Here is a 12,879-nt window from a genome sequence, read left to right as displayed (position 1 = left end):
CCAGCCACATTTTCTTGCTCCGTCTCTCTCTCTGTGACTGTGTGAGCATGCACATGCGCACATTACAGAATCGCTTGAAAATATGTCAACATTATATTTAACCCTAGGTACTTCATCACGTAGCAAGGACATTCCCATGTATAACTACAAGGTCATTATCATGTCCAAAGATTTTAATGTGATACAATAGTGTTTAATATAAAATGCATTGCAAAGTTGAAAATCTGCATTTAAAAAAAAACTTCCCAGGTGATTGGTGCAGTTGGAGGAGGATTGGAAACCACTAACCTGAATGATCTCTAATCTCTCCTCTAGTGCCGGCCTTTTGTGGGTTCATTCATGCACCACTAACACCACAAGGCTCTAGGTAAGTGGGTTCACCACAGAACAAGTGACACCAATGACAAACCTGGACTTCAAGGCCTTACATATCAACAGTGGACAACACCACATTTACAGACTTCTGCAGACAGAATTCGAACTGCACATCCATGTCCCGGAGCAGCCTTTGCCTGGCAACACGAGTGCATACATATGCTCATCATTTCTCCAGCCTGCTTGAGACAGAGTCTCACTCTATCGCCAGGGTAGAGTGCAATGCCACAATTTCGGCTCACTACAACCTCTGATTCCCTGGTTCAAACAATTCTCCTGCCTTGGCCTCCCAAGTAGCTGGGACTACAGGCATGTGCCACCACGCCCAGCTAATTTTTGTATTTTTAGTAGAGACGGGGTTTCACTATGTTGCTCAGGATGGTGTCAATCTCCTGACCTCATGATTCACCCACCTTGGCCGCCCATAATGCTGGAATTACAGGTGTGAGCCACCGCACCTGGCCGGTTGTGCATTTTTTAATCAAAGTCACTTGGTAGATCACATAGAAGTCAGATAGAACAGTAAGGGGCAAGATAATGGAGTAGTAGAAAGAGCACAGGTCTGATTTCTGGCTGGCCCATGTAAGTCACCTTGGACAAGTTACCGTAAACCCAGGTTTCTCATCTACAAGGTGGGGCTAATAATACCTCATAGATACCTACAGGGATTAAGTGAGAAAACTTGTTGCCTATATCATACACGTTCACCATCCAAAAAGATTAAACGTTTGGTTGGTAAATATAATGGCCTCGAATTGACGGCCAGGTTAAAGCTTCCCCTTCAGCTAAGTTTCTTCAGGACTCTGTTGAAATGGGAAGACTGGGTTAGATCTCCAAAACTCTTGCTAGCTCTAGCCTTCTGAGACTTCATCCAAGCTTAACATCCATCAGAGTCTGCACCGGCTAGCCCTTGCAGACCTCTGACTTCATTTCCCACCACTCTTCCCTGCATTCACTGTGCTCCAGCTGCTACGGCCTTCTCCTAGGTCCTCCAGCAACCAAGTTCAGGACCTTTGCACTCACTTCCAGCCTGGAACACTCTTCTGCCTAGATTTTTTCCTGCACGTTTCATTTAGAACTCAGCTCAAATGTCACTCGTCAGTGAGCCCTCCCTTACATCTAAAGTAGCACCCACTCCCTAGTCACTCTCCATCAGGTTACCCTATTTTATTTTCCTTACAAGATAATCTGAAATTATCTTAGTTGATTTGTCATCTGTCTTCCCAAGCTGCTCCTGGAGTTCACCAAAAACTGAAATAAATGGAATGCATGCATGCATTAGTACGTCAGTGGAGGGATTCTGTCCTACTTTCTTCGTTTTAGGAGTATTCTCTGCTCAACCTGACCTCTAAAGGCCCCATAAAGAAAATGGGTAGGCAACCGCGCGCGTTCAGGACCTAGCAGCAGCCGTGTTACCATGGCAGCACGACGCCAAGTGGGCCGGAAGATGACGCAAGACTACTTCCGCTTCCTCTACAACAGCACTTCCGGGTTGAAAGAAAGGTGGCGGCGCTTTCGGAGAGTAAGTTGAAAGCGCCTTTGTTGTTTCTGGTTTTTGTGGGGGGGTTTTTTGTTTTGTTTTTGAGACAGAGTCTTGCACTGTCGCCCAGGCTTGAGTGCAGTGGCGTGATCTCTGCTCACTGCAACCTCCGCCTCCTGGGTTCAAGCGAGTCTCCTGCCTCAGCCTCCTGAGTAGCTGGGATTACAGGTGCGCGCCACTACGCCCACCTAATTTTTGTATTTTGAGTAGAGACGGGATTTCGCCATTTTGGCCATGCTGGTCGAACTCCTGACCTCAGGTGATCCACCCGCTTCAGCCTCCCAGAATGCTGGGATTACAGGTGTGAGCCACCGCGCCCGGTCGAGGCTTGGGTCTTTGGGACTGAGAAGGTGCAGAATTCACATCTGGTTAGTTCCTCCCCTCTCAGCCCCGGAGGGCCCACCCGGGAGTAGAGCGGGTCTCTCTCGCACCGCAAAGGCGGTGAGAGAATCCGGGACAAGGCTTGGGCACGCACCCTGCAGGGCGGGAAGTGTATGTTCCGAGTAAGGGGGGATGAATGCATATCCGTTTGTTCTGTATGTATCGAGCAATTTGGGAGCAAGATGGGCAAGATTCTAGCCCTCAAGAAGCCAATCATATCATAACTGCCAAAAGTGCAATGAGGAAGCCGCTGGTTGTTGGGAAACGCTGTTAAGAGAGGTCCTCTTGAGAAAGTGGCTTTCATGGTTGGACCAGTTAAACGGCAGAAAAGGTAATGCGGAGGAAGAGCATTCCTGGCAGAATGAGCTATTTTTGCAAAGTCCGAAAGGGAAGGTAGTATATTCTAGGAACTGAAAGCAGGGTTTCTGAAACCCAGAGAGATAGGCATGGATCTACCTCTCCACCTCTGGGCTAGATTATGAAAAAATGAAGACCCTTGCAGGTCTGCAAGGATTTTGACTTAAGTATAACGGGAACCCTGAAAAGTTTTTAGCAGATAGAGACTATATATTTAGAAGGTTGTACTGGGCTCCAGAGAGCAGCCTGGCAGGTATTTACAAAAAAGAAGGAAAGGAACTGATGGAAGAGGAAATATTATTTAAAGAAATCGGCTGGCACAGTGGCTCACGCCTGTAATCCCAGCACTTTAAGAAGCCTCAGGTGGATCACCTGAGGTCAGGAGTTTGAGACCAGCATGGCCAAAATGGCGAAACCTCGTCTCTACTAAAACTGTAAAACTTAGCCGGGCATGGTGGCGGGCCCCCGTAATCCTAGCTACTTGGAAGGCTGAGTCACAAGAATCACTTGAACCCGGGAGGTGGAGGTTGCAGCGAGCGGAGATTGCGCCACTGCACTCTAGCCTGGGCAACAGAGCGAGACTTTGCCTCAAAAAAAAGAAAAAAGAAGGAAAAAGAAATCAAGGTGGGTGCTGTGGCTTACACCTGTAATCTCAGCAGTTTGGGAGGCCAAGGCAGGTGGGTCACCTGAGGTCAGGAGTTTGAGTCCAGTCTGGCCAAGAAGGCAAAACCCGGTCTCTACTAAAAATACAAAAATTAGCTGGGTGTGGTGGTACGTGCCTGTAATCCCAGCTACTCTGGAGGCTGAGGCCGGAGAATCACTTGAACCCAGGAGGCAGAGGTTGTAGTGAGCCGAGATCGCGCCACTTTACTCCAGACGGGGTGACAGAGTGAGATTCTGTCTCCAAAAAAGAAATCATCTGCTCTGCTCATGATTATTAAGAGGTCCGAAAAGATGGGCCTGAAAACTCTCTGTTGAAGTTAGTGGCTTTAAGGACACAGGTACTCTTGCTGGAGCAGTCTCAATGGAGTAGTGGGGTGGAAGCTACAAGGATGTGGGTTAAGAAGTGGGTGGAAGGTGAGGTAATGGAGAGAGTGATTTCCCTATCAGGAAACCTTGCTATGAACGGGAAGAAAGAGAACAGCTGGATGAGACTTTAGGGTTAGAGGACAGTTGCATTTTTTTTTTAAGTTAGGGGAGATTAAATATTGTTGGTGTTTTGCTCGAAAAGACAGGCTGAAGATACAGGAGAGAGATGGGATACCTGGGGGACCACCATCTCTCTGAGAAGGCCGGAGGGGATTGGGAGCCCGCACACATTTTCCTTCCTCTGAAGGAAGGCATAGCCTTTGACAGAAGAAGGGACGTTTCCTTTGTTGCAGCAAGAGAGAGGATGTAGCAATGCAACCGGGTGTGTTAGACTTGGGGGAGTAACATATTTCTTGTCTAATACAGCTGGTATTTGCTACCCTGAATAAATTTGGTGGCTTCTGCAGAAAATGTGCTTAGCGTTCAGGCTTTAAAGACCACTATAGAGAAATCTCCAGGATCTACTGTTAAGTAAAAATAGCAAATGCAGATCACAGTATATAGAAGTGAAACCAGAAGCAATGAGCAAAGAGAGCAATGAGACATGTTTGCAAAATTATATTTTTAACCATCTCTTTTGGAAAGTGTGCCTCTATTACTGTATTTTAATTTCCAAGTGCACACACCCTATATGTATTAACGTTAGTGGCTTATGAAATTTATTCCACTGTATTGCAGAATGTTCACTCCTTGTTGGACACTAACAAGGCATATCCAACTTCTTTCACAAAGAGGCAGACTTCTGGTTTGAGGTCAGTGGACACCTGATATCCCCACTATGAGGCTCTTGTGTGGAGCCTGCACTCTATAATAGAGTCTAATGGCTTCTCATGGTGGAAACACAGAGGGGAACAAGACAGATAAACCATCTTTTTCTTCCTTCCTTGTTTTCTTTTTCTTTTCTTTTTTTTTTTTTTTTAAAGACAGCCTCTAAATGACTAATTAAGTGTTTATTATTATTTTTTAATATGAAAGTATATCACTTAGGAATCAGGGCAAGCCCAAAGAATTAAGGAAAACTTTCTTGAAGAACTGATCTTCGCCAGGTGCCGTGGCTCACGCCTGTAATCCCAGCACTTTGGGAGGCTGAGGTAGGTGAATCACGAGGTCAGGAGTTCGAGACCAACCTGGCCAACATAGTGAAACCCCATCTCTACAAAAAATACAAAAAATTAGCTGGGTGTGGTGGCAGATGCCTGTAATCCTAGCTACTTCGGAGACTGAGGCAGGAGAATCTCTTGAACCTGGGAGGCAGAGTGTGCAGTAAGCCCAGATTGTGCCATTGCACTTTAGCCAGGGCAACAGATCTTCAAACCAAGCTCTGAAGGATGGCAGGAGGCAGGAAGGGTGGGCAGGCAGTGCAGAGCATTTCATGGAGAGCTGCAGGGAAAGGTGGTGACATGTTTGAAGAACCAAAACAAGCTGCTTGTGGCTTAAACACAGAGTTGGAAAGATGAGTTCAGAGGTGAGGCTGTGGGGAACAGGGGCCTGATTGTTCAGGCACTGTTGTTCTCTGTTAACTATTTTTTTTCTCCATCATAAAGGCAGTGGGATCAGACAGAGAGAATTCCTGTGAGCTACCTATATATCTAGAATAATAGAAAATGTGAGCCGGGCGTGGTGGCTCAAGCCTGTAATCCCAGCACTTTGGGAGGCCGAGGCGGGTGGATCACGAGGTCGAGAGATCGAGACCATCCTGGTCAACATGGTGAAACCCCGTCTCTACTAAAAATACAAAACATTAGCTGGGCATGGTGGCGTGTGCCTGTAATCCCAGCGACTCAGGAGGTTGAGGCAGGAGAATTGCCTGAACCCAGGAGGCGGAGGTTGCGGTGAGCCGAGATCGCGCCATTGCACTCCAGCCTGGGTAACAAGAGTGAAACTCCGTCTCAAAAAAAAAAAAAAAAAAAAAAAAAGAAAATGTGTAATCATTACTACAGACATGTCATTTGTCATACAATTTCATTTTGCTGTGATTTTTTTCCCCTGAGGCTATGTTTAAAATGCACAGATAAACCATTGTTGTCACATTTCCGTATAGGAATAAAATGGAAGGAGAATCAAGCAGATTTGAAGTCCACACTCCAGTTTTTGACAAGAAAAAGAAAAAATATTCTGTACATAAGGAAAGACCTCAGAAACATTCCCACGAAATTTTCAGAGACTCCTCTCTGGTGAATGAACAATCTCAAATAACTAGGAGGAAAAAGAGGAAAAAAGATTGCCAGCATCTCATTTCTTCTCCTCTGAAAAAGTCCGGAGTCTGTGATGAGACTGAAAATGCCACTTCTACGCTCAGAAAGAGAAAGAAGAGAAGACACAGTGCTTTGGAGGTAGACGAGGAAGCAGGTGTTAGAGTTGTTCTTGTGGATAAAGAAAATATAAACACACCAGAGTGTTGTAGAGAGGATGTTGCTGTCGTTTGTGTTGACACGAGCATGGAGCAGAAGTCAGCAAGAGAGCCAAAAACAGACAAACTTCGTGGACTTGCTAAGTCACATACACGTAAATCAGAAGCACTGCACGATAAAGTTAGAGAGAAAAAGAATACAAAGCATCGGAGGAAAGCTGCGCCCTGTGATGCTCTAAAGGAAAGCCAGCAGGCAAGGGACACCCTGCCTCAGTCAGAATCCCACCGGGAGGAGTCCTGGCCTTCTAGGGGTCCAGGGGATAACATTACAGAACTACCAGCATCTGCTCATAAAAACAAGTCTAAGAGAAAGAAGAAGAAAAAGTCCAATAACCAAGAATATGAGACATGGGCCATCCCTGAAGGATCGCAAGTGGGCAGCGAGGCTGGGAGTGATGTGTGGGAATCCCGGCCTACCGTGGGCCTGAGTGGTGAACCTGCAGAACTGCTAGCACCTGCTCACCAAAGAAAGTCTAAGAAAAAAAAGAAGAAAAAGTCCACTCACCAGGAATTGGAGGCATTGGACGTGCCTGAAAAATTGCAAGCGGGCAGCAAGGCTGGGAGTGATGTGTGGGAATCCCGGCCTACCGTGGGCCTGGGTGGTGAACCTGCAGAATTGCTAGCACCTGCTCACAAAAAAAAGTCTAAGAAAAAAAAGAAGAAGAAGTCCACTCACCAGGAATTGGAGGCATTGGCCGTGCCTGAAGAATCGCAAGCGGGCAGTGAGGCTGGGACTGATCCACAGGAGTACCAGCCTGCTGCAGACCCACATGGTGAAACTGCACAAGTGCCAGCACCTGCTTATAAAAACAAATCTAAGAAGAAAAAGAAAAAGTCCAGTAACCCGGGATTGAAGGCATTGGCCACGCCTGAGAGCCTTGAGAGGGCATACCCTGAAGGATCACAAGTGGGCAGTGAGGTCGGGACTGTGGAAGGCAGGAGGGCACTGAAAGGGATCAAGGAATCCAGCAGTACAAAGAAGAAGTCTAAGAAAAGGAAGCTTATGTCTGTCAAAGGGGCCGTAGCGTCTGGCGATGATTTTCCAGTGACCAGTAAGAAATCTGCGAGCACGCTCTTTGATTCAGGAGAAGGCAGTGGCACTATAATTGAAGAAAGTGTGAATCCCAGGCCCCAACCAAAGAAAACCCAGGCCTATTCAGAAAACAGGCGTGTGCAAGAGGTGCCAAGGTAATGTGGGAATGGTATCCCAGCTGTTGGTGTATGTCTCTTGTATGGGTTCTGCCCATGCCTCTTTATTTAGCATGTACATATTAAATGGCAGAAATCATCAAGAGGTAGATCCTCAATGTACAGAATATCATACATCTTTAATTGAGTAAACTGAGCAGGTAGTTTAATTTCTTCATGTATGAAATAAAGCAGGCAGAGCCGGACGTGGTGGCTCAAGCCTGTAATCCCAGCACTTTGGGAGGCCGAGGCGGGTGGATCACGAGGTCAAGAGATCGAGACCATCCTGGTCAACATGGTGAAACCCCGTCTCTACTAAAAATACAAAAAATTAGCTGGGCATGGTGGTGCGTGCCTGTAATCCCAGCTACTCAGGAGGCTGAGGCAGGAGAATTGCCTGAACCCAGGAGGCGGAGGTTGTGGTGAGCCGAGATCGCGCCATTGCACTCCAGCCTGGGTAACGTGAGTGAAACTCCGTCTCAAAATAAAATAAAATAAAATAAAATAAAATAAAAAATAAAGCAGTTAGATTCGATTTTCACTAAGAACGATTCCAGCCCTGAAAATCTATGAGTAAATTTAAATGAAAAATAGTGTGAGTGGATCTGGGGCTTAGGGCTGCATGTTTAACTTCTGTGCTGCCTCTGAAGTATATCTAAGTAATTCAAGTTCCAGTAAAGAGTTTGAAAATCATGGACTGGGTCAACCCCAGGATCTCATCTTGCTTTAATATTCTAGTAGTCTAAGTGAAAGCCATTTTAAGAAAAGTTTAAGGTTGGGTGCGGTGGCTCACGCCTATAATCCCAACACTTTGGGAGGCTGATATGGGTGGGTCACTTGAGGCCTGGAGTTTGAGACCAGCCTGCCCAATCTGGCAAAACCCTGTCTCTAACTAAAAATACAAAAATTAGCCAGGCATGGTTGCGTGCATCTGTAGTCCCAGCTACTCAGGAGGCTGAGGCAGGAGAATCGCTTGAACCCAGGAGGCAAACTTTGCAGTGACCTGAGATTGCACCACTGCACTCCAGCCTGGGCAACAGAGAGAGACTCTGTCTCAAAAAAAAAAAAAAAAAAAACAGAAAGAAAAGTTTAAAAGCTATGAGATCAAGTGATGTGTTAATGTTAGTCAACCCAATTTTCCCACTTAGGTTAGAACCTGCAAATGAAGAACACAATGTGGAATCAGCTGAAGATCCCGAAACAAGATCTTTATCTGAAGATTTAGGAGATGCTGATGATTCAGATGCAGATTTGGGTTCTGCCGTGAGACAGCTTCAGGAGTTCATCCCTAACATCAAGGACAGGGCCACCAGCACGATCAGGCGGATGTACCGGGACGACCTGGACCGGTTTAAGGAATTTAAAGCACAAGGTGAGCTTGTGGAGCCTTAGTGTTTGTTGAACTTCCTGTATGCATAGCTAGCACCTGACTTTCTTTTATGGATGATTCAGATTTATAGATCAACAAGAAGCATCCTGTCACTGCCTTCAGCTCTGTCTCCTACCAGAACTGTCTGAGCTGGAAAATTAGCAAAATGAAGTGGGCTGCTTTTCCTCTTCCTGACCAGTTTCTAGTAAAGGGACCAGATAATTAATTCGCAGCAAGAAGAGAAGGGGTGAAAGGTTAATTGGTTGAGATACTAGAAAGGATACAACAGTTAATACAACATTAAAATGCTGTTAAATTAAAATCATCAACTTCAGGTATCGTTTCTCGAAGATACTAAATTGATGGTGAGCCATTTGCGGTGGACTTGATCTCCTTCTTGATTTCACTGTGTTTCTGAACCTCCTTTATTAAGAATTATTAAGGATAATAAATAACCTTTATTCTTCTTAAATCCAATCATAAAGTTTATTGGATTTCAGAATAAACTGCAGGCCGGGTGCAGTGGCTCACGCCTGTAATCCCAGCACTTTGGGAGGGTGGGGCAGGTGGATCACTTGAGGCCAGGAGTTCAAGACCAGCCTGACCAACATGGTGAAACCCTGTCTTATAAAAAAATAAATAAAAAAAAGAGAATAAACTGCAAATGTAAGGCTGTGTACTACAAATGAGCAATATTTACTGAGTATCTGATGTGTGAAACCCAATACCATTGGTCATTGAAAAAAGTAAAAAGAGGAGTCCTAGCCTTCCAGAATCAATGAGATTGGAGCGATTCAAAAAAATAGACAAGACAAATTAAGCAAAAAAAGATGCACTACACATGTGCACACAATTATAGAGTAGTATATAATCCCATTTTACTGATGTATTGTGTTGAAATTTGTATGAGTGTGTATTTTGTAAAAGGTGTTTTTAAAGTAAACCTAGGCCAGGCAAGGTGGCTTGCACCTGTAATCTCAGCACTTTGGGAGGCCAACCCAGAATTGCTTGAGGCCCAGAGTTTAAGACTAGCCTGGGCAACACAGCAAGACCCCATCTTACAAAAAAATAAAAAATTAGCCAGGTGTAGTGGCACACACCTGTGGTCCCAGCTACTCAGGAGGCTGAGGCAGGGGAATTGCTTGAGCCTAGGAGTTCAAGTTTGCAGTGAACTTGATCATGCCATTGCACTCCAGCCTGGGTGAAAAAGCAAGACCTTATCTCTAAAGAATGTACAAATCAGTTGGAAAACTGTTTTTAAAAAAGATTGATGACACAGTCTGACCAAGAAATAGGTCCCTTTGGAATAGGATGACCAGGGAAGACATTGAAGAAGAGGCGTGGCTTGTGCTGAACCCTGAAGGAAAGGCTAATCTGCACATGGGGCCAGAGAGCAAGTGTCAGGTGTTGGGACTGTTGGGCCATGGTACTCCCATTGCTGATGAAAAACTAAGTCATTGGTTTGCTTTTGTTTGTTATTAACAATACACACTCTCTCCCTGCTCCCTCCCGATCCTAGGTGTTGCTATTAAATTTGGAAAGTTTTCTGTCAAGGAAAATAAGCAGTTAGAGAAAAATGTGCAAGACTTTCTAGCCCTGACAGGAATTGAGAGCGCTGACAAGCTGCTGTACACAGACAGATACCCAGAGGAAAAATCTGTGATCACCAACTTAAAAAGGAGACACTCATTTAGATTGCACATTGGTAAGTTTAGAAACGATCACTCTTTGACCACCCACGGCCTTCCAGCCATAAACAAGAGAACGCAGGGTAATGCTAGCATAGGTACCTGGGACATTGTCTGCATGCAGCACACATTAACTGCTGTGATGGCTGATGGTATTCTTATGGCCAATCTATACTTTTGGGGATTTGGAATGTGTTCATGTCTCCTAAGTACAGTGTGAAAAATTTAATGATCAGCCGGGTGCAGTGGCTCATGCCTGTAATCTCAGCACTTTGGGAGTGCGGCGGGGAGTGAGGGGGTGGAGTGGATCACGAGGTCAGGAGTTCGAGACCAGCCTGGCCAATATGGTGAAACCCCATCTCTACTAAAAATACAAAAATTAGCTGGGTGTGATGGCAGGCGCCTATAACCCCAGCTACCCAGGAGGCTGAGGAAGGAGAATCACTTGAACCCAGAGACAGAGGTTGCAGTGAGCCAAGATTGTGCTATTGCATTCCAGCCTGGGCGACAGAGAAAGACTGTGTCTCAAAAAAAAAAAAAAGCCAGGTGCGGTGGCCGACACCTGTAATCCCAGCACTTTGGGAAGCTAAGGCAGGCAGATCACCTGAGATTGGGAGTTTGAGATCAGTCTGACCAACATGGAGAAACCCCATCTCTATTAAAAATACAAAATTAGCCGGGTGTGGTGGTACATGCCAGTAATCCCAGCTACTCAGGAGGCTGAGGCAAGAGAATCACTTGAACCTAGGTGGTAGAGGTTGCAGTGAGCCAAGATCATGCCATTGCACTCCAGCCTGGGCAACAGAGTGAAACTCCATCTTAAAAAAAAAAAAAAAAAAGATCAACTTTTACCTTTCTTCCTTGGCAATAGTTCTAGTTTTGGTTTCTCCTCCTGTTCCTTACTGAAATTTTATGTGCGCTACACAAAGCACATCCTTATCCGCACCCCTGGTCTCCCATGTTTTTTAAGTGTGGCCATATGTGTGCTTTGTAGCTGGAGCCCTCGGACTGGAGGTGCTGCTTGTGAAGTTAGAAGGTCACGCAGTCATATAGGATCAGAACGAAAGAAAATCTCTCTTGAATTTAAAGAGGATCATTTCTTAGATGTTCCGTGGAATGCATGAAGAAAAACAGACTAGTGCACCCCTGTTGAGGGATGATTTCACCTTAGAGTGAGAAAGGCTGATTTGGGAAAGATGGTCGTTCATCTTCTGGAGAACTGTTAACCTGTATTCTCCACCTTAGTGTTCTCTTCCTCTTAATTCAAATTATGTTTAGATTACTTTGCCTCATAAGGATTCTTCCCACAAATTGCATAGACCGGAAGCTGGAGCCTTAAGGTACTAAACATTTTGTTTTCAGAGCTCTCCAAGGAAACCGGTGATTGTGTCTATCTGTTCTTCAAGACAGCTTTCTTCAGGACATAGGAAATCCCAGCCTTAACACAGGCTTAGGATAGTTCACGTTGCTATAAGGGCTGTTCTGGGCTCCTTTTACAATTGCTACTTCATTTCACGTGAGCCCCTCTGATCACCTTTCTTCCGACTTTAGGTAGGAACATTGCCCGGCCCTGGAAACTTATATACTATCGAGCAAAGAAGATGTTCGATGTCAACAATTACAAAGGCAGGTAAGAAAAAAGTCTTAGCAGCTTGAGACTGAACATTTCTCTAGTCTTTGCTGATCCATAAATCAAAATACTCACAGCAGTGGATTAGAAATGAAAATCATGAAGATTTGTATGTGTGAAGCCAGATGGTGTCTTCGTTGTCAAATGTGTGTCTTCAAGGCCCTTTTCCATTCCCACCTCTTTAGCGAAGCCTGAGTGACCTCCCACCTCCTGCATCTGCAGCTTTCTCTATGCGTTTTCTTTAGCACTCCCTACTCTGCCTCGTGTGCTGTTACTCCTGTTTTCTCTGCTCTCCGCTACGTCAGAAGCTCCTTGTGAACCCAAACATCCCTGCTCGACAGATGTCCCCTTCAGCCCTTAGCACAGTGCTGTGGGTTTTAACTATCCGAAGGTGGAGGTAAGTGCTGGGATTAGGTCCCTTAAGTGCAGTTCAGTGGTATCAACCCAGAGTGCTTAACTCGGTTGTTATTCTCTCTTCCCTTTTCCCCAGATACAATACCAACTATAATTTGTTTCCAACATTCCACATTTAAAAACAAACAAACCGGCCGGGCGCGGTGGCTCAAGCCTGTAATCCCAGCACTGTGGGAGGCCGAGGCGGGTGGATCACAAGGTCAAGAGATCGAGACCATCCTGGTCAACACGGTGAAACCCCGTCTCTACTAAAAATACAAAAAATTAGCTGGGCACGGTGACGCGTGCCTGTAATCCCAGCTACTCAGGAGGCTGAGGCAGGAGAATTGCCTGAACCTAGGAGGCGGAGGTTGCGGTGAGCCGAGATCGCGCCATTGCACTCCAGCCTGGGTAACAAGAGCGAAACTCCGTCTCAAAAAAAAAAATAAATAAAATAAA

The 12,879-nt window shown here is 45.5% G+C and overlaps 1 protein-coding gene across 5 annotated transcripts in view; it reads left to right on the top strand.

Moving 5' to 3' along the window:
• The first annotated feature begins 1,833 nt into the window (after positions 1-1,833).
• The window catches only part of TTF1 (transcription termination factor 1), a 32,056-nt gene continuing 21,010 nt past the window's right edge, over positions 1,834-12,879 (top strand). For 2 of the 5 annotated variants that reach the window (XR_004262438.1, XM_032257682.1), the window contains exons 1-5: positions 1,834-1,897; positions 5,784-7,340; positions 8,489-8,712; positions 10,229-10,414; positions 11,949-12,027. Coding sequence is in view for 4 of the 5 variants with exons in the window: in XM_032257682.1 (XP_032113573.1) it covers positions 5,791-7,340; positions 8,489-8,712; positions 10,229-10,414; positions 11,949-12,027 (2,039 nt within the window). In the remaining variant the exon portion in view is untranslated. Of the gene's footprint in view, positions 1,898-2,246; positions 2,628-4,717; positions 4,834-5,783; positions 7,341-8,488; positions 8,713-10,228; positions 10,415-11,948; positions 12,028-12,879 lie in introns of those variants that run through there. The other 3 variants (XM_032257684.1, XM_032257685.1, XM_032257683.1) reach the window with 3 other exon arrangements.

Source organism: Sapajus apella, unplaced genomic scaffold, assembly GCF_009761245.1.
Source record: "Sapajus apella isolate SASKATOON/1434 unplaced genomic scaffold, GSC_monkey_1.0 scaffold97, whole genome shotgun sequence".
Classification (NCBI taxonomy): Eukaryota; Metazoa; Chordata; class Mammalia; order Primates; family Cebidae; genus Sapajus; species Sapajus apella.
The sequence above is the reverse complement of the archived record's forward strand: the minus strand, read 5'-3'. Positions and strand labels throughout refer to the sequence as shown.